This window comes from Lonchura striata, chromosome 36 (assembly GCF_050655825.1).
Source record: "Lonchura striata isolate lonStrDom1 chromosome 36, ASM5065582v1, whole genome shotgun sequence".
Taxonomy (NCBI): Eukaryota; Metazoa; Chordata; class Aves; order Passeriformes; family Estrildidae; genus Lonchura; species Lonchura striata.
The window spans coordinates 2,367,501-2,388,377 of record NC_140738.1 but is presented as its reverse complement, the minus strand read 5'-3'; the positions used below and the strand labels follow the sequence as shown (position 1 = coordinate 2,388,377).

The following is a 20,877-nucleotide window of genomic DNA, read 5'->3' as shown; positions in this document are numbered from 1 at the left end:
CTTTAAGAATCTTTTTCTACAAGCACAACTGACTTGATGTATATTTTACATAAGCACAAATTATTCCATAACATATATTACAGTGGGGCTGCGGAAATCCCCCTGCAGATCCATGGGGATGCAGAGATCCCCCTGCAGGTCCACGGGGATGCAGAGATCCCCCTGCGGGTCCATGGGATGCAGAGATCCCCCTGCGGGTCCGTGGGGATGCAGAGATCCCCTGCAGGTCCATGGGGATGCAGAGATCCCTTGCAGGTCCATGGGGATGCAGAGATCCCCCTGCGGGTCCGTGGGGATGCAGAGATCCGCTGCAGGTCCATGGGGATGCAGAGATCCCCCTGCAGGTCCATGGGGATGCAGAGATCCCCTGCAGGTCCATGGGGATGCAGAGATCCCCTGCAGCCCCTGCAGGAGCCGGGCTGGAGCTCGGCGATGCCTGAGAGGAGCTGTGAGCCCGCGGGCAGAGGGGCCCCGCTGGAGCAGCCTGTCCTGGCAGGACTGAGCCCGTGGCACAGTGACCCACGCTGCAGCACTCGGAGGGGGCTGTGCCCCAGGGGATGGACTCCGCTCCGAGAAGTTCCTGGAGAAGTCTCGGCCGGGAGAGAGCGCAGGGTGCAGCAGGGAACGACTCCTGTCCCTGAGCAGAGGGAGAAGCCCCGGGGGATGAGCTGAGCATGGCCCCATTCCCTGTCTCCTGCCCTGCCGGGGGAGGAGGTGCAGCTGGGAGCAGGGAGGCGTGGGGAAAGCTGCATTTAAGGCTCTGCACTGACTTCTCCTGCTCCTGCTCCGAGTCTTTGGAGTTTTCTGCCAGAAATCTCTCCCCTGCCCCACCCACCCACAGGGCTTTGGGCAGATTTCCCTTTTCGGGGGAAATCAAAGCGAAGCACTGATGCGCTAACGAGGGGCAGGAGAAGTGAGGCTCCTGGGCTTCCCGCAGAGGCGGAGGCACGGGAGGCGCAGGGCCGGGAAAGCCGTGGCGGGAGGCGCGGAGAAGTTTGTTTGTGTGGCAGCTCAATCCCGGCTCGGGCCGGGCCCGTGCCGGGGCTGTTCCTCATCTCCGGCTTTCCCCTCACGCAGCCCGGGGGCGCCGAGAGCGCGGGGCGAGGCGGGGCCGTGCGCAGAGCCCGCCCCGAGCTCGCTGCCATTGGCCGCCGGTGCCGTCAGTCGCGGTTGCGGCGCGCTGATTGGTGGGAGCGGGGCGCGGCGCGGCCCCGGCGGCGGGCTGAGGGCGGCCGTGGCCGCGCAGCGCCGCCATTAGCCGAGCGGCTGTGCGGGCCCGGCAGCGGCGGCAGCGGCCGGAGCGCGGTGAGGCGGCGGCGGCGGAGCTCGGAGGCGGCCCCGGCGCAGGTGGGAGCCGCGCTGGGCTCTGCGGGGGCTCGGGGCCGGCTGCGGGCGGAGGGGGCGGCAGGGGGCTCCGGCGGCTCGCCGGTGCCGTGTCCGGCCCGTGCCGGCCCCGGGCCGAGGGCGCTGCGGGAGCGGCTGCCCGCGGTCTCCTTCCCGCCGGGGCCGGGCAGGAGCCGCTGCCGGAGCAGCGCTGGCTCGGCCCGGCTGCTGTGGGTAGGACAGAGGGGCTGCCCCGCGGCCGGGAGCGGGCGGGGAAATTCCCGTCGCCGGAGGTTCGTGTGCCCGGAGGAGAGCGAGGAGTCCTGTCAAAGTGACTTTATTGCCGAGCAGGGGCAGAGGCCGTGGGGCATTTGCCGTGCGCTCTCTGCCGTGGCTGTAGTCCGCAGCCTCCTTTTTATCCTCATTTTCCCGGCCGCATCTCCCTCTGCCTTTGCCCACCGGCTGAGTTCCTTGGAAGGTTCCAACTTCCCGATGCGCCTTCTGCCTGTCCTCGTTAATGTGCACCCTCCTTTTGTAGAACAGCCGATATTCATGCTCTGTTAAGTCTTTGTTCTTCTCCTCGAAGTTCGGGAATGGAGTTGGACTTTGAGGAGCTGTCTGGGTCAATTTGTAACATTTATTGGAACTGATGGTTTCTCCCCTTATCTACAGGTGCCCGGCCCTATCTCCAGGCAGATTCACTCCTTGACTCTGTTTTGTCCTTCCCGGGTCCTCTTTGGTTTTGGGATTATTCTCGGTGCCCTCATTCCCTGTCCTTTTGTAGCCGTTTGTGGATCAGGAGGCCTGGCTGCCACCTGCATGCCCTGGCTCAGCTGCTGGATGAGCTGCACTGCCAAGGTGTGGAGCATGGTAAAAAGATGAGAGTTGCTGCAGCACAGAAGAGGAGAAGCAGCATTCGTTTGACCCCTGGTGTGCTGGGGAGCCAGGAAAGCGTGTCCCATTCCCATCCTTTCCATGTTTGACCAATACATAAACTGCTCTCCTATTTCCTTTGTTAGCTTTTTCAGCACTTTTTCCTTGTCATCTCTTTACCAGCAGCATTTTGAGCCATTTAGTTTTCCACAAACTCCTGTTTTTTCTGCTCACAGATAATCTGATCCCATCCCCCGGTGAAATGTTGTGTTCCTCATTTCAGTGGCTTGGTTGGCAGGAAGGTCAGGAGCTGGATCTGTCTGGTTGGTTTGTATTCCGAGGACAGCTTTTAATCAAATTATGCCATTGAAATGATAAATGGGTTCTCTGTCTCCTGAAATGAATTGGTTTGCAATCCCAGGGGCTGGTCCATGGTGTTGTAGGATTTGTTCTGGTGGCCATGCAATTTTTCCCCATTTTTGGGTGCTCCCTCCAGCAGGGGCTGCATCAATTGACTGCTTTTTTTGAATTACATCATCAATATTTGAATTCCAGCTGATTTTCCTGAACTTGTTATAGCAAAAAACCCAGTGCTGTGATACACCCTGTACAGCATAGACAGTGGCAGCAGATGTGGGAGTGGGCAGAGGGATGACCCCCCCTTATTTTAGTGAAGTTTTCACAACATTCTCCATTTGCTGTTTCCCTTTGCAGCTTCAGCCATTTCTGTTTCAGAGTCAGAGATCCTCAGCATGGGCTCTGCCTTCAGCTGTGCAGATTCCATCTGTGCAAGCAGGCAGAGCTTGGGGTGAGGGGCAGAGGGAATCAGCCAATTCCTGCCCCAGGCAAGAAGAGCCAGATAGTTGCCCCACTCTGCCCCCAGCAGTGTTAATTTGAATTTCTAAAGCTCCTCTCTTGGCTGCCTGTTTATGAGTTAAGGGGTCACTTTTAAATCTCTTCTAGTTTTGCAAAATACAGCCAAGAGGTGAACATCGAAGAACCCAGACCAAAATTTTGGTACCTCTAAGAGCCACGCAGAAACATACATGAAAATATTCCAAGGTGATTCACATTTTTCTTCTTCTCCTCAGAATAAAAACTCATTCTCACATCTCTGACCCGAACATAACCGGCAATATAGAAGTGGGAGTAATACAAAATATACTCTAATGCTCTAAACTTTGCATTGAAACTGCACGAAAAAGAAAAGCTCCACCAGTATGTTTAGTGTTAGAGTCAAGGCATTCCTTGATTGTAGCCAGGATGTGCAACAGAAATCATTCTATCCCCACATAGCCTGGGTGTGCAGAGAAAATCGTTGCATGACACGTGGCTTTTACTCGATTTTTCGCTAACCTGATCCAGTCTGATCCAGTCTAAATCGATTGGTTTAATGTTCTGTAGTTTCAAGTTGTGCAGTTTTTAGTATTTGGTTTCCTATTGGACCCAGATTTCTTTGCTTGTGCTGTTAATGAGGTGGGAAGTGCTGGATTTCCTTCTCAGCCTTTTGCAGACCAGGTGTCTGCAGCCCTGCCGGGGGCAGTGTCTGGGGTAGGTGTTGGTTGCTGTTTGCTGCTGGGGTTGATGTTTTGCTGCTGGTCGTTGTCTTTGTGGGTCTCTTTTGGGCCATTCCCAGTGTGTTGAGATGTTAAACTCATCTCCACTGAGTGGTGTAACATCCCTTAACAAAACCTTTAACATTTGTTTCCCCAAGGCCAAGGCAAAGCAAGCCTGAGTAGAGAAATCAAAGGTTAACAATGTTCAAGTCTATGAGCTGGTCTATTTTCCATGGATGCACTGGCAGGCAGGGCAGTGTGTGAGTGTGAGTGAGAGCCAGAGTGGAATTGTCCCGGTGTGTCCCCAGCAGCTGTGGCAGTGCAGGCCCAGCGAGCACTGAAGCTGCAGCAGTGGCAGCAAGGGCTGGCCCCGGTGGCTGGAGCTGCCCAGGGAGGGTGGCCAGGCCGAGGATTTCAGCAGAGGAGGTGTGGGCAGGCCCAGGGCCTTGCCCCGCTGTGGAGCCCTGGCTGCTGCTGCGCTGCCTTCAGTGCAGGCTCAGGGGGGCCTCCCATCCTCCTGCTGCAGGCGGGAAGTGCAAATCTCCGGGGCTGCAGAGACCTGGAGCCCAGGCTGAGGGGTCCCCCCGTGTTCAGCTGTGCTGGCGGCTGTTTCTGGCCTCGGGCCCCTTGGCATGGGCCACGCCACTTGGCCACCAGTGGTGCTGCTTTGCACTCCTTAGGCAGAGCCCATGTCCTGCTTGGATGTTGGCAGCAGCAAAGTGCCAAGGCAGGCTCTGTGCCAGCCCAGCTTCCTGGGGGAGAGATTGCACCAGAGACAGGATTCTGGCCACAGACTGCTTTAAATGTGCATCCCTTATCTCCACCCTGCACTAGGTGGAAAATAACCAGGGTAAGGAATTCCCGAGATCAATTGCAAGGGAGAGAAACAAATATCTGCCCTGGCTCTCGCTCTTCTTCTTGCCCAAGCCAATGGCAAAAGCCGTACCCATGGCATCTTGGTTTCTATCCCCAGCTTCCAAAGGTGTTTATTTCAATTCCCCATTCATTCTTTGTACCCAGCCTGAGCTCTGGGGGTGCCAGGGATTATGGAGGTCCCATTGTATTCCTAAAGCTGCCATAAGCCCCTGGACCATCTTTCCTGGAAAATGAGTGCTGCTCTCTGAGTCTGTTTCTTCCACAATGCCTTTATTGAACTGATTTCTTTTGGAAATACCTTAATAAGTGTTCCAGTGGTTGCTGAGCAGTCAGAATTGCTTTTGCCCCCCTGTTAGGTGGGATGGTGTCACCAGAAGATATTGAAGCCTTCCTGCTCAGGGCATTTCAGTGCCAGGCTCTTACAAGCACACACAGCTGTGCCGGTTGAGCTGACCATGGGGGTAACCTGCGCTTTGTCTGATTCCCTTTCCTCAATAACAGCGTGTCGTGGAACTCTTTTCCCTTCTGCTGCCCCTGAAGAGCCATCCACAAAGACATTTTCTCCATTTTCAGACGAAGACTGAGCGTTCTCCAGGGCTCCAGTGTGGTGGGTCCCCGGTGGGATGGGAGCTCAGAGCGCCCTGCCAATCCATGTCCATGCAGGGGTGGACTTGCTCCTGCTGAGGGTGCTGCTGTCTGTGCTTGCAGTGTCCTTGTGGGCTGCAGCTGGAGCCCTGACTCCTTCCCAGGGGCTGTTTGGGTGGGCTCTGCCCTGGCCAGGAGGGCAATGCCTCTGCCAGGTGCTTGTGGCCGACCCCGTCATGCCCTGGGTGCTGGGGCCCCCTTGGGCCCTGGGGTTGATCCCTCAGGGCTGTGGGAACTCTGCCGTGGCCTTTGCCTTCAGCTTGGCCTTCTGCTCATCCCTTCTTGCCTTCAGCTGCTGTGCCTTTGTGCCCAAGTGCTGCAGGGCTTCTTGTGCCACTCCTGCAGCCCCGGTCACTGCCTGTGGGTGCTCATCCTCTGAGAGCTGCTGAGCTTTCTGCAAAACCTTTCCTTTCTGCAGGGACCCAAAGCAAATCCTGAACAGCAAATCCTGATCCTTCCATGTGCACTCTGCATTTCCCAGCTGTTCCTTTGTGTTCCCCGTTGTGCTCAGGGTCCCTGCCCAGCCCGTGTGGCAGAGCCGGTGCCTGTCCTGCCGCAGTGTCCAAAGGCGGCCCCCCCGGCGGGCAGGGCCGGCAGCTCCCCGGGGCCGGGCAGCGGCCGGGGCGTCCCGCAGCCTCCTGGGGGCCGGGGGCCACTGCCGGCCCTGCCCGGGGCTGGTGGGGTCAGGCAGCGCCCGGCGCTGAGCCCCGGCTGCCCCACAGCCCCGGCCCGGCCCCGCAGCTCCCCACAGGCCCCAGCCCGTGCTCCCGGTGCCGCACCTCTGCGCCCGGTGCTGCCGCTGCCAGCGCAGAGAAACCCCTGGCATCCTGACCTCCTGCTTTTCCTCTCCTGGAAACCGGGGATGGAAGGATCTGGATCAGCTGGCAAATGTGAGGATAAGACCCTGCTGGAAAACATCCCAATCCAGAGTATTTTTCTGTTCCTCCTCTTTGCCATCATCCATTTTCTTACCACATAGATTCTTCCTGCTGCTTCTTGCCTGAACTATATTCCTGCACACTCCCCTTCACCCGATCACTTCCCAGCACACCAACACCATCCATCCCCTGTTGTCCAAATCCCTTCTCCACTTCCGTTATTGCCCCCCTTGGTGTCCATGTCCTTAATTACCTCTGGGGGAATGTGCAAACTACCTCAACATTCTCCCAAGGGACCCTTCAGAGACATTTTGGGATCATCATCCCTTTGGCCAGGACCCCTCCCTGGCTTTCCCTTTTCTCCCCTCCATGGGTGCCCTGCCATGTTCACTCCCCGAGGATCCCAGGGCACTCACTGATGAGATTTTCAGTGCTCTCTCCCTGCTGACTCTTCACAGACCCCCTGATGTGTCACTCGTCTGTCTCCTGGTCACTCCCGGGTCCCCAATCAATCCCCGGTGCCGCCGCCAGCCAAGGGAGCCAATCACCCAAAGTGGGTGAGGCACCTTCAGCTGCACTCCCTGCCCTCCACCCTGGAGGATGGAAGGAATTCGGGATGAGCCCCAGGGTGTGTGGAAAAATTGACATCAGCAGAGGATTCTGTCCACAGAGCAGACAGAGGAATCCTGTAAAAGTAATTTCTTTCCTAATAAAAGGGAGAGGCCATTGGACATTTCCCATGGGATCTCTCCAATTGTTGTAGGACACAGTCTCCTTTTCATCCTAATTTTCCCAGCTGCATCTCCCTTTCCCTTTCTGTGTTGGCTGAAATACTTGAGAGCTACAGACTTGTCAATCCACCTACTGCTTACCCCTTTCATATGCACCCCACTTTTGTATAGCAGATGATATTCATGGCTCTGTTAAGGCTTTGTTGTTCTTCTCCAAGTTAATGAATTTAGCAAGACCTTGGCTGAGCAGCAGTCTGTGTCATCAAATAACATTTTCGGAAACCAATGGATTCTCCTGTCACACCCTTATGTACAATTCTCTGGCCCTGTCTCCGAGTAGATTCACAGCATCTGTTTGTAAAGACACTTTCCTGTGGTTCCTTCCATGGGGTCCCCCGTTTGTGGGACATCCCCCCTGGAGCAGGGTGTCCCCTCTGTGCTGCAGCCCCAGGGCTCGGGCAGAGCTCAGCCAATCAGAGCCCGCGGCGCTGATGACTCACCAGTTGCCAGGCAGACTCGCAGCTCCCCGCGTTCCCCACCTGGACCCACCTGCGCCCCCCCTCGGCCCCATGGCCCCGCGAGGGGAATTTGGGGAGGTGGGAGTGGGGCAGCGCCAAGGCCGGGCCCCCCCGCGCTGTCCTGGCGGGAGCGGCTGCAGTGGGGACCGAGTGCGGGCGGGAGCGGCCGAGAGCCCAGCGCTGCCCCAGCCCGACCTGCCCCAGCTCCATCCCTGCCCCTGCGCTGGGATGCTGTGGGGCTGGGGGGAAGAGGGAGCCGGCAGTGGGTGCTGGGCCTGGGGGCAGGAGGAGAAGGGAAGGAGAAGGAGGTTTGAGAAACAGAATGGTCAAAAGATGCAGGTGGCAGGAGAAGATGGGATTGTGCAGGAGAAGGAGGAATAGCAGGAGCAAGAGGAGTGTGTGGAAGAGCAGAGACACAGGAGGAGGAGGAGGAGCAGAAAGAGGAAGCAGCAGAAGGTTCCACCCCTCCCTGTGTCTGCAGCCTCCCCCCAGACCAGGAATGCTGCTCCCTCCACATGCAGCAGGTGACTGTGGAAGTGGATCCACGATTTTCATGGGGTGAATCTTGGTGTTTCTGAGCTTGCTTGGGATAAATGTTTCTGCTTTGGTTTTATGTGGCAGCTGTATATTTATATCCTGGAGGAGGTTTTTCCTGAGTTGTGATGTTTAGGGAGTTTTTGATTTGTGTCTTGGAAGTTTGCGGTATTTTTGGGCTGAATCTTGGTGTTTTGGAGGTTCTTACAGACACAAGATTCCCAATGATTTCCTGAGATGAACTTGGGCAAGGTGGAACCTCCAGTCCAAGGTGCTCTCCTCTTGTTTTTTCCCCAAACCAGGATTTGTCATACCCAGGGTGTGGCTGAATGGAGGAGGAGGAAAAGCCCCGGAGATGCTGCAGGAGGAGGAGCTGCAAACCCAGCCCAGGGAGCTGTGGGGAAGAAAGAGCCCCCCTGAGCCAGGAAGGTGGGCGGAGATCCAGGCGGAGCTCGGAGCTGGTGGAGAAGCCTCATGGCAGGGAGAAGCCGCACAAGTGCTTGGAATGTGGGAAGGGTTTCAGCTGGAGATCCAACCTGATCGAGCACCAGAGGATCCACACTGGGGAGAGGCCCTACGAGTGTGGGGAGTGTGGGAAGAAGTTTCAGACCAGATCCCATCTCCTCAGTCATGAGCGGATTCACACAGAGGAGAGGCCCTTCCACTGCTCCGACTGCGGGAAGGGTTTCAAGCAAAACTCCAACCTCACCGTGCACCAGCGCATCCACACCGGGGAGAGGCCCTACGAGTGTGGGAAGTGTGGGAAGGGCTTCAAAGACATGTCTGGCCTGATCCAGCACCAGGTGATCCACACTGGGGAACGGCCCTATGAGTGCTTGGAATGTGGGAAGAGCTTTGGGTGGAGCTCACACCTGAGAAGACACCAGCGCATCCACACTGGGGAGAGGCCCTACGAGTGTCCCCAGTGTGGGAAGAGGTTTCACACCAGCTCTGATGTCCTCAAACATGAGCGGATTCACACAGAGGAGAGGCCCTACCGCTGCCCCGACTGTGGGAAGGGCTTCAAGGAAAACTCCAATCTCACTGTGCACCGGCGCATCCACACTGGGGAGAGGCCCTACAAGTGTGGGGAGTGTGGGAAGAGTTTCTCCAGGAGCTCAGACTTGACCCAGCACCAACGGAGGCACCACTAAGGGAAGCCCTGTGAGTGCCCCACGTGAGGGAAGAGCTTTGAGTGAGGGAAGAGAGTGAGGGAAGAGCTTGGAGTGAGGGAAGAGCTTGGAGTGAGGGAAGAGCTTGGTGTGCTGCTGCAGCTCCATCCCCCATGGGAGGATCTGGGCTGGATGATCCCCAGTGACCCCCGCTGGGCAGAGCCCTGGTGCCCCCATATGGGGAATAAAACAGAGAGTAAAGCAATGGAGCTGATAAAGGGGCCCGATATCTGAGGCCTGACTGAGCAAAAACTGTGGGAGACACAGACACAGTTTCACTCTCCCTGGGCAAGAAATGACCAGAAAAAATGGTGCGAGTGTTTGTGATAAGATAAATGTTCCCAGGTTACTGGATGTCACCAAGAATGTGTAACCAATGGGAAATTGTTACCAAAAATAGAGCCCTCTATAAGCCCCATACAAGTAAATCCCTGTATAAACACCTGCTACACTCAGTAAAATTGGCTTTGGTCTAAACTCGTATGTCCCCGTCTCTCCATGGTGGATAACCCTGTTGTGGGTGATCCCCGTTGGGTGGGGGAAGGTGCTGGAGGGATTTCTTTCCCTTCTCCTGGTGCTGCCGTGGTTTGGTTGGTAATAAATTCCCTCCCTGTGCCCAGGCCGGGTCTGTTGTCCCCGTGCCGGTGCTCGGGGCGGGATCTCTCCCGTTCCTTCTCTGCACTGCCGGGCCTCTCCTCAGCCAATGAGAGAACGCGGTGGAGAAGAGTCAGCCAATGAGAGCGAGCGGGGCTGATGACTCACCAGTTGCCGGGCAGACCCGCAGCAGGCAGTGTTCCCCACCTGGACCCGCCCTCCCTGCCCAGGGCCGGCCCCGCCGTGGGGTCCCCCCAAGTCCCTCCCCAGTGCCCCCATGAACTGGGCTGGGTTTAACTGGGAAGCTTTACTGGGAACACTGGGAGCAGGCGGGCAGGGGCAGAGGGACAGCAGGGCTGGGGGACACTCAATCCCCCCAAAATCAGCGTGGGGATAGAGCGGGGCGTCCCGGCAAGGCCCGAGGCCACGGGGATGGGCTGCGGCCGCCGGCGGCTCAGGAGCTCTGTGGGCAGAGAAAAGGGGGTGACACCGGGCTGGGGGCCCAGCGTAGCACACACATTCCAGAGGAGGGGGGACATGACTCACGGGACCCCCCAGACTCTCTTGCACAGGTAGAACCCGATCCCCAGTGCCAGGAAGACAGAACCCAACTCAGGTGTCTCCAGTTCCTGTCAGCATCTTGCTGCGGCAGCATCCAGCAGCATCTCTGGGTGGTCCGCAGGGGTCAGGATCTCCCAAAAACTCTCACAGACACCCAGGCCCCTCCAAGCACCCTCCAGGTCACTCCCAGCCCACTTAGGATCCCCTGAAACCTCCCTCTTGATCCCTTCCTAACCTCCCCAGGACCCACCAAAGCCCCTCCTGTCCCTCTCAGGATCCCACAGCCTCCTTACAGTCACCCCCACTGCCCCAGGACCCCCAAATCCTCTCCCAGTCTCTTCCCAGTGCCCACCAGGACCCTCAGAACCCCATCCCACCCTCCCCAGTATCCTTCAAACCTCTTCTTAGCCCTTCCAAACCCCCAACCTCGTCTCCCAGTTGAAACCAGGCTCTCTCCATCTCCCTCCCAGGTGCTCCCAGCACATCCCAGTGGCTCTCCCAGCACCCCCAGTTCCTCCCCCGTACCCCAGTTCTGGCTCACAGGGTGTTCCAGACTGAGGTGAGCCCACCCTGGGTTGGGGTTTCCAGCAGCACCAGGAGCTGGTGGGTCCAGTCCCCGTTGGGGACCACGTCGGTGGCCACCACAGAGAGCTCCTGCTGGCCCTGGAACCACCTCAGCTGGATGGGAGCAGGCGGCCGGGGCCGGGCCGGGAGCTCGAGGGCAGCAGAGAGATGGACACGCTGGGGGGCACTGGGAGAGAGTGGGTGTAATAAATAAAAAGGTCGTTGTTCATCAAAATGAGTGTTAAAGGAGACAAGAATTTGAACTGAGTAGGGAATGCAACTAGCATAGAAGACTGTGTAACTAATTATATACAAGTTGACTTTTAGGCCAAGGACAATCTGCAAGGAAGATGAGGAGCCTTCATTCCTATGACCACCAAGGCAGAAAAAAAGACCCCCAGCAACCAATTGCACCAGCACAGAGTGCATCAAGAGAAAATACGTCAACTGGAAATAAAAAAGGGACGTATAAAAACAAAAAGGTCAAAGGGGGAAGGTGCTCCCTGGCAGCCCAGCGCTGTTCTTTTGCTTAATACCACTTGCTTAATTAATTCTTGTTAATTGATTTATCTGTAATTAGCCTCCCCAGTTGAATTTGTCCGTAACAAATTTGGTGCCGTGACTCGGATAAGGGCGAACAGGTGGGAATTCCTAATCAGGGAGGCGCCCCGCTGCCTCTGCAGCGGCCCTGGTGCAGGCTTTTCCTTCCCAGGCCCTTACCGACGAACCCAAATTCGGTATTGAGCACAAGGGATACCAGTAACCCCGTAATCTTTGTGCACGAAGCCGGGCGAAGACGCAGGACAGCGTGAGTATAAAAGTGGGGATCCGCTGGGTTGGGCTGGGATCCCAGGACATAACGCGTGAGACGTCCTTGTAGGACGAGGCACGGGCAGAGCTCTGAGTAGTGCGGTTTGCAGAGCCCACGAGGGGCTGGGCACCAACAGGGGCCGCGAGTGTGTGTGTGCCTGAAGGTGTCCTGGGAGATGGGACAGAGGAAAAGCAAGCCCTCTGCTTCCATGGGGACGGGGACCCCGGTAACGCTTCCCCAGATCCCCCCTGACAGTCCGTTAGGTCTAATGATAAAATCTTGGGATGAATATCCTTCAAGGAAAGGGAAGGCTAGGGCAAAAATGATACATTATTGTATAAAAGAATGGGGAGGAAAACAAATCTGTAGTGATAATTTATTTTGGCCACTGTTTGGAAACTTCAAGGTCTGGATTTACCAGGCATTAAACATTTATGTAAACTCTAGAGAACCTTTTGATATTGAAGAGAGCAAGTTTGCTGCTCTCTGGATAGTGGGGGAAACAAGAGCAAAACTTTTTGCCTTAAGCACCCAGGGAGGGAAAAAGAAAAATAAAAAGCCTGAGGAAGTTCCAACTGCACCCCTTCTACCATACATACCTCCTCCTCCTCCACCCCGACCAGCACCACCCGCAGTCTACCCCGATTTAGATCAAGGGGGAGATTTTGAGAACCAAGAGGTAGAAATCCCAGAGCCGATCCCTGAGGAAAATCGCTGAGTTACTCGTAGTCTAACAAGGGGGGAAAGAGAAAGGGAAGGGCAAGCTCTATATCCATGAAGGGAAGTAGCTTTGGGAATGATCCCTAACCCCAGTGCTGGTCAGCAGGGACAACCAACCCAAATTCTGAGAATAGTTATGTGGAGGTACCTCTCAACTCAGGAGATGTGAGGGAGTTCAAGAAAGAAATGGGAGCATATGGGCCAGATCTTAAAGGAATTTTCTGACCCTAAAGCCTGGGACTTCCCATGTGAACAAATTCAGAATCCAGCTGAGGTGGCAATGTACCTGAAAGAGGAATGCCATGATAAGTCTGAGGAGAAAAATATTGCAGCAAGCTGGGCCCTGGCATGTGCTTATCACACCCTGCTAGATACTGTAGGGCAGCAGACAGAGGAAGGGGGGCAGGGAGATAAATCAGCAGCGATCCCAGTCACTCAGGCTGCAGCCAACAGCCCCGGCTCGAAGCCAGCAGCTAAACCAGACAGTGAGCCTAAGCCAGCAGCTAAACCAGACAGGGAGCCTAAGCCAGCAGCTAAACCAGACTGTGAGCCTCAACCAGTGGCTGTTGCTATGAGCACAATGGGCCAGTGATGCCTCAGGCCATCAGGGCAGAGATGCCACCTACAAGTGGGCACGAGACCAAGGGGTGGATCTAACCATGGACAGTATTTCTCAGGTGATCCATGACTGTGAGACCTGTGCTGCCATCAAACAGGCCAAGCGGGTGAAGCCCCTGTGGTATGGTGGGCAGGGGTCCAAGTACAAGTATGGGGAGGCCTGGCAGATTGACCACATCACACTGCCCCAGACACGCCAAGGCAAGCGCTACGTGCTCACCATGGTAAAAGCCACCACTGGATGGTTGGAAACTACCCTGTGTCTCATGCTACAGCCTGTAACACCATCCTGGGCCTTGAAAAGCAGGTCCTTTGGAGGCATGGTACCCCTGAGAGGATTGAGTCAGACCATGGGACTCATTTCAAGAACAGCCTTATCAACACCTGGGCTAGGGAACATGGTATTGAGTGGGTGTACCACATCCCCTACCATGCACCAGCTGCAGGCAAAGTGGAGAGGTACAATGGACTGTTAAAAACCACCTTAAAAGCATTGGGTGGGGGATCTTTCAAAAATTGGGAGCAGCATTTAGCAAAGGTCACCTGGTTAGTTAACAGCTGAGGTTCCACCAATCGAGCAGGTCCTGCCCAGTCTGAGCCCCTGAATATCGTAGATGGAGATAAAGTCCCAGTGGCACATGCCAGAGGTTTGTTAGGGAAATCAGTGTGGATCAATTCTGCCTTGAGTACAGACAAACCCATTTGTGGGATTGTCTTTGCTCAGGGACCAGGTTGTACATGGTGGATAATGCAGAGAGATGGAGCAACACGATGTGTACCTCAGGGGGATCTGATTGTGGGGTGAGACTCATTTGCAAATATCTCTGTTTGCTGGATGTTGCTGCCAGTGTCTGTGCATGAAAACACACAGACATGAGACAGAAAGAAATGTGTAAGTGTCAAAGGTTTGAGCAAGTGAAATAGAAGGAAATGTGTAAGTGTTGAAGGTTTGAGTAATTGAGATGGAAGGAAATGTGTATGAGTAAGTGAAAGATGGAAGTTTTAACTTGATGAAGTTTTTACATGATGTTGAAGATATGGAGATAAGGGGTGGAATGTCCCAGGGTGAGGTTCTGGTGTTTGTATCTCCAATCGTGGGTTCTGTTCATGTTTGATATTCTGTTCTGTGCTTTCAGAACTGACTCTGAAAGTGAAGGTTTGTTTTGCCTTGTTATCAGCTGGCTCACCTCCCCCCATGCTCTGCTGTCTAGAAGAGGCCAGTGCTGGCTGGCTTTTGCTTTACTTGGCTTGCTTGGCTTGCTTCTGCTTTTGCCTTTGCTTCCTAGTTAGTTTAGCTGAGCAGTCCAGTTCTTTCCCTGGACTGTTTCTTTTCCTTTCCTCTTCCTGAATACCATCCAACCTGCCCTGGACTGGGACCTGGGAACCCCGAGGAGCACCGGGAGCCTGCGCTCTGTGATCCGCAGCAGCCATCCCCAGTGCCCAGAGCAATCCCCAGCGCCCAGACCCGGGCGACCACTCCCAGGAGAGACTTTCTGGATTTGTCATCTCTGCAGAGTGGTGAAAGAGTTTTGTTGTCATCTGTTGTTGTTCATTTTTTTAGTGCTGGGAAGGGTTTTGTTTGTTAAATAAACAGGTTCTTTTCCACTTCTCTCAGAGAAAATTCTTCCCGAATCAGGTGGGTGGGGAGGGGCCATGGGGGTTTCTTTTCTGGGGGCTCCTTCCAGAGGTTTTTCTCCCAGATTTGCTCTGAACTAGGACAAATATTTTGCTTCCCATTTCATGGCTGGAGAGAGGGAAAAAAAAAAAAAACAAACTCATTCTAATCATATTTTGCTTCCAATTACTTTGTGTTAGTATGGAGCAGTTACTGGCTTTGTTGTTTGAATTCATAGTGTCTTTTTAGAGTGGAGGCCTGTATGTGTTTCTGGTCCCTAGGGTTTTTTATAGATCTTAATCCCTCTATGGTCCCTAGGTTTATTTTCTTATCCAGGAATAGCTCCAGTATTGTCCCTAATACGTAGTTTTTGCAGTAGAAGGCCACTGACCAGAATATCCATCAGGTTGGGCTTGGGTGTAATGGCTTTCAGGGGTTTATGAAGGTGCTGAAGTCTGTTCCAGGAATGCATGGCTCATGGTCATGGTTGTGCAGCCAGTTTGTTAGAGGGGAAGCAGGGGATGAGGCTTTTCAGATGTTGCTTTCCTTCTTCTCCTCTGAATCTCTCAACTCCCTATTAGAGAATGTTCCGTTTCCCCTGACTGTTAAAGAGACCATCTTCCTGGTGTTTAATCTGGTAACTTTCTCTCTACAGTCTGCAGTCTCTCTAGAATGAGGGCTGAGATTTCTAGAGGGGCTGAAGAGACTCCTGACCCAGGAGTAGACCCAGGTGTGAGAAATCCTGAGTGGTGTGGGAAATGGGGGGGATGGGAATTGGCACATAGACCGTTGTCATGGTTTGACACTGGCACAATGCCAGTGCCCCCATGAAAATGTGATCCCTCCCTTGAATGCTGTGAAGTGGAATCTAGAATAGAGCAAAGCAGGCCCAAGCTTAATAACAGAAAAAAAACTTTATTAAACTACTACTACAAAAGAAAAGAGAAAACTAAAGAAGGAGAAAAAAAACACACAAAGATCAAATGAAAACCTTGCAAAACATTCCTCCCCCCACCACCCAACTCCAACAAACCACAGTGAGACACAATCTGGACCCCAATCAGGTTTCCACCCTCCAAACAATCGACACTCAGTCCATCAAGGGAACAGAGTCTCTCCTGTGCCACAGACCCCCCAAGAAACACACTCCACATCCTGTGTTTCCATGTCACACATGGCACCGCCCGGAGAAAAAGTTTGCCATGGTGACCCTTCTCCTTGCCATGCACAGTGCTCTCACCACAATGCATGGATGGTCACTGCCTTTAGGATTTTTCCTTTCAAGGATGCCCTGCCAAGAGGGGAGAAAACAACAGTTCAGTTTTTCATTGTTTGGGACCACAGTCCCCCCCATTTTCCCCTGGGGCCGAGGGCTCGAGAGCAGAGATCTTCTTCTCTTCTCTTTCCTTTCCAGGGCAAGGGGGCGCCACCACAAACCCCCTAACCTTTTCTCTGTTCACTCCAATTTTGTCTTTTTCCCAGCCGAAGCAGGTCTCTTGACTCACTGGCATCCTCCCAAAACACAGTCCCTCTTGAAGGAGAAGATTTGGTTCAGGTTGTGGCTAACACGGAAAAGTCCAGCCAAAAGCCACTCCTTGTCCCCCTCCCCTCTAGAATTCCTCCTTCCAACATCCCAGGGTCCAAGGTGTCCCTCTTCCTCTCTTTCAAACCGAGGAGGGGAAAGGAAAATTCACAAAGCTTTCATTTTCTCAAGAAAGGGTTAAAAGTCTGAACTCCCAGGGATGGCTCGATGCCCGGACATCCAGCAACTCCCACACAACTGGGCACCTTGGAGCTCCCCCCACTCCTCCTTCCTCGCGGTGGAATTGCTGACAGGACAGGATCGCCGCCGTCTCTTTCTCTCTCCCCCTCCAGAGAGAAACTGGGGAGGGGGGAGGGGGAAATGGAGACATCCCAGATTTCTTCCACCCTTCCATCTGCAGGGGCCAGCCCGGTTCCAGTCCTTCCACCACCCTTGGGGCCTACCTTTCAGGCCATGGGGGCTTCCCCTCCCCCACCCATCTTGTGGCTGGGCAGGGGAGGTTTGCACTGCACGCTGACCGGAACCAAAGAGAGCGAGTTCCCCTGGGAATTCTGCTTTCAACCCCTCTGTGTTCTCAGAGGTGTGTCTACTTTCAATTGGTCAATATCTAAATTGACCTCTTCCTTCCGGAAAAAAATTCTCTTTCCGTGTCAAACCACGACACTTCCTGATCCACTGCCCCAGACAAGAGAGAAATCAAGGCAGAGCCATGGTTTGTCAGGACTTGCTTGATCCGAATGAGCCCCATGATGCATTTGGAGCTGAGCCCTGGAATCTCACAGCCTGAGAGGAGATTGCACAAACCTTTACAGGAGTAAAAGTCAAGAGGAAACACCCAAGGTGTCTCAAGGCATTAATGGGACTCACTGAGGTCCATCCCCAACACAGAGTCTTCGTGGATTCCTTGGAAAAGAGAACTGGAGACCAGGATGGCACAAAAACCTCTCAGAAACTGAAAATGGCACAAAAACCTCTCCGTTTTGAAAGGACAATCCAAAGTACCCTAAGAACCTTGAGGATCTCAAAGCATTAATGAGCCCCACTGAGTGTCAGTACAAAGCTCTCATGGGACTCCTTAAAGCAGATAATTGGGCCCATGATTGCATAAACCTCTCAGAGACTCCAAGGCAAAAGCCAAACCCAAAGTCCTTTGAAAAGCCTGCAGTCTCTGGGAGCATGAAGGAGCCCCCAGGGCCATTCCTGACCAAGGCTCCCCTGGGACTCCTTCCAGCAGATCCTTGAGGCCACTGGAATGTGGGCATGGGGGGGATGCTGAGGGCAGGAGCAGGGGCTGACAGTGCCCAGCCTGGCTGGGGCTGTGCCAGGAGGCCCCAGGGCCTCAGGACAAGGTGTCTCCTCACAGCCCTTGGTGGCACAGACCCTGCTGTGCCCCAGGGCACCAAGACTTGGCTTCTCTTTGTCCCCACCTGCCATCAGTGCCTCCAGTTCTCTGCTCTGCCTGGGGCCTGGGGACACTTTCTCAGTCGTGTCCCTCAGTGGGACCCATTAAAAGTCCAAGAAACTTTGGAGTTGGATTCTGACTTGGAGTTCTGGAGAGGTTTCTGCAGCTCCCTCTCAGGGCCTGATGTTCAGAGCCTGAGCACAAAGCCCCAGAGGTTCATTAAAGTCCTTGTGCTGTGTCTGTGCTGCTGAGCTGGGCCGGGCTCCTGGCACAGAGGGTGATGCTGGTAAGCAAGCAGAGCTTCAAAAGCACATTTCTCTTGCTGAGCAGCTCTTCTGCCAGCCCAGCAGGGCTGGGGCACTGCCTGCAGCCAGCCCGGGCACAGCACAGAGGCACAGAGAGCTTCAATCAGTCAGGGCTGGGAAGGGGCTGAGAAGTGCCTGGGGCAGAATCACTGCCAGCCCTTGGCACAGGAACCTCTGGCTGCAGGACAATGCAGCTGCAGCTCCTGCAGTGATCTCCTAAAGCTGGAACATCCCAATGCCCACAGAGCCTGTGAGTGCATTCTCTGCTCATCTCCTGTGCAGAGCAGCCAGGGGTGCCCAGGGCTGTCCTGCAGAGCAGGGTCCTGCAGCCCAGGGCGCTGTGCTGGGCCAGGGACTCTGCTGCCTGCCAGGGACAGCTCTCAGCCGGCCCTGGAGCTGCTCCCAGCGCTGGCCAGGAGCTGTGGGGGGAAGGAGCCACCCTGAGCAGGGCAGGTGCTGCTGCTGAGAGGGGCTGGCTGGGGCAGGGCTGCTCCAGCTCCAGACCAGCCTGGGCACAGCTCCGGAGGGCACTTCCCAAAGGTAAGCCTGGGATTGCTGTAAAGATCAGGAGCTTTCCAGATGGTGTTTTCAATTTCGTTGTTGGAGAAGGATGGGAAGGTTGGGGTGATGACAAAAACTGTTCTGCTTTTTATATATTTTTCATATATTCATAGCTCTGCAAATTACTATGATTTAGTTATAAAACTATAATCCTTACATAACTCTATTAAACTGTTAAGTGGCTCTTCTAAACTACTATTATGTACTTATATAATTGGAATCCTTAGCTGTGTCTACTATGTTTTCTTCCTATCTCTCAGATTTTACACCAATAAACTGACTGTCTAAATACATTCCTGAAATACTGTATAGTCTAATTAGGAGGGAGTGGATCTACAAGAACAGCATTTGGTTTTTGACCAGAATATGAGCAGTCATAACAAAAAGTGGGGCAAAGAAGCCCTTTGACCTACTCCAATGGGTTGATCCAGGGGTGTGTAACTTGGGCAACTGAATCTCCTATTGGATGTTCCTGTTAAATATCCTAATTGATTAACCTTAATAATTGTTGAAATCAGTGGCTGGGTGTGCCCCATCCCCACTGGTACACCTGGAACCTTCCAATAAAAGTCTGTTTTTTTCTTTAATGTTGTAACACTCTTGCAAGTGCTTTTTTTCTCTTTTAATTGTAGATAACAGGGGGATGAGAGAAGCAGAACAGGAATTGTAGTCCCAGAATCACAGAATATTCTAAGTTGAAACGGACACACAGGATCATCAAAGTCATGTTTGAACATTTACAGAGACTCCAGAACGGTGACTTTGGCTGGTCAGTGTCTCTGCTGGGAGCCTCCCAAAGGGCCTTCAGCCACTCCTCAGCCCTGGGCAGCAGCAGCATCACCTCTGCAGGGCCCAGCAGGGCTCTCCTGAGCTGCCCTTGCCCAGCTGCACACAGAGCCTGCCCCAGCCAGGGCCCTGCACACAGGCAGGTTTCTGTAGGGCCGGGCCAAGGGCACACAGGGTGGGATGGGCTCTGTGAGCGCTGGCAGGGACAAGGCACCTCTCAGGAGGGAATGTCCAGGCCCAGGGAGATGCTCAGGGAAGCAGATGGGGCTGAGCAGAGCAGTGCTGGGGGAACAAGCCCATCCAGCCCCTCACCTTCCCTCAGCCACAAGGAATCCTTTGCCTCTCACATCTCTCAGTGGCAAACTCTGAGTGCAGCAGGAATGCTGGGGAGTTCTGACCTCAGAAGGCCAGAAATGATGTGTGGGTAGGAAAACAATTCCTTAAACCAACCCCTGACATCTGTTTTGTTTCCCTTAGAAGTATGAGTGCAGATGGTATCAAGCCTCTCTGCAATAGGAATTCCTCCCCTAATAAATCCTGAATATCCAGCCTTGCCCCTCTGCTAAATGGCCACTAACCCAGGGCAGCAGGGCAGGGATGGCTCCTCGAGATCCCCCAAGCACAGCCCTGGCTGCTTCTGGCACATTCAGCCAGCACAACCGGAGCTCAGGCAGGGACCTGGGTGAAGGTTTTCCCAGAGCAGGAACAAGGGTGGCTGAGTTCCAGCAGAACAGCCTACAGGGAATGGCCCAGGTTTGGCTCCAAGCAGCCTCTCCTGACTTGTCCCTGTCCTTTCTCCATGGACAGGTGCCCATGTGCAGCCACAGCAAATGTCCAACAGCAGCTCCATCAGCCACTTCCTCCTGCTGGCACTGGCAGACACGCGGCAGCTGCAGCTCCTGCACTTCTGCCTCTTCCTGGGCATCTCCCTGGCTGCCCTCCTGGGCAACGGCCTCATCATCAGCGCCGTAGCCTGCGGCCACCACCTGCACACGCCCATGTTCTTCTTCCTGCTCAACCTGGCCCTCAGCGACCTGGGCTCCATCTGCACCACTGTCCCCAAAGCCATGCACAATTCCCTCTGGGACACCAGGAACATCTCCGAAACGGGATGTGCTGCTCAGTTTTTTTTTTTCTTTTCTGTGCTGCAACAGAACATTTCCTGCTGACCATCATGTGCTACGACTGCTACGTGTCCATCTGCAAACCCCTGCACTACGGGACCCTCCTGGGCAGCAGAGCTTGTGCCCACATGGCAGCAGCTGCCTGGGCCAGTGCCTTTCTCAATGCTCTCATGCACACAGCCAATACATTTTCCCTGCCCCTGTGCCATGGCAATGCCCTGGGCCAGTTCTTCTGTGATATCCCACAGATCCTCAAGCTCTCCTGCTCCAATTCCCACCTCAGGGAACTTGGGCTTCTTGTGGTTACTAGCAGTTTATCATTTTGTTGTTTTGTGTTCAATGTTTTCTCCTATGTACAGATCGTCAGGGCTGTGCTGAGGATCCCTTCTGAGCAGGGATGGCACAAAGCCTTTTCCACCTGCCTCCCTCACCTGGCTGTAGTCTCTCTCTTTGTCAGCACTGCAGAATTTGCTCAACTGAAGCCCACATCGATGTCCTCCCCATCCCTGGATCTGGCCCTGTCAGTTCTGCGCGAAGAAATCCTGCTCAGCGTGGGCAACTGAGCCC

General features: G+C 54.4%; 1 protein-coding gene across 1 annotated transcript in view; it reads left to right on the top strand.

Moving 5' to 3' along the window:
• The window catches only part of LOC146764021 (uncharacterized), a 286,790-nt gene that overhangs the window by 209,159 nt on the left and 56,754 nt on the right, over positions 1-20,877 (top strand). Inside the window, exon 2 of the mRNA XM_085565394.1 lies at positions 8,458-9,081. Coding sequence (XP_085421520.1) covers positions 8,458-9,081 — 624 coding nt within the window. The remainder of the gene's footprint in view (positions 1-8,457; positions 9,082-20,877) is intronic.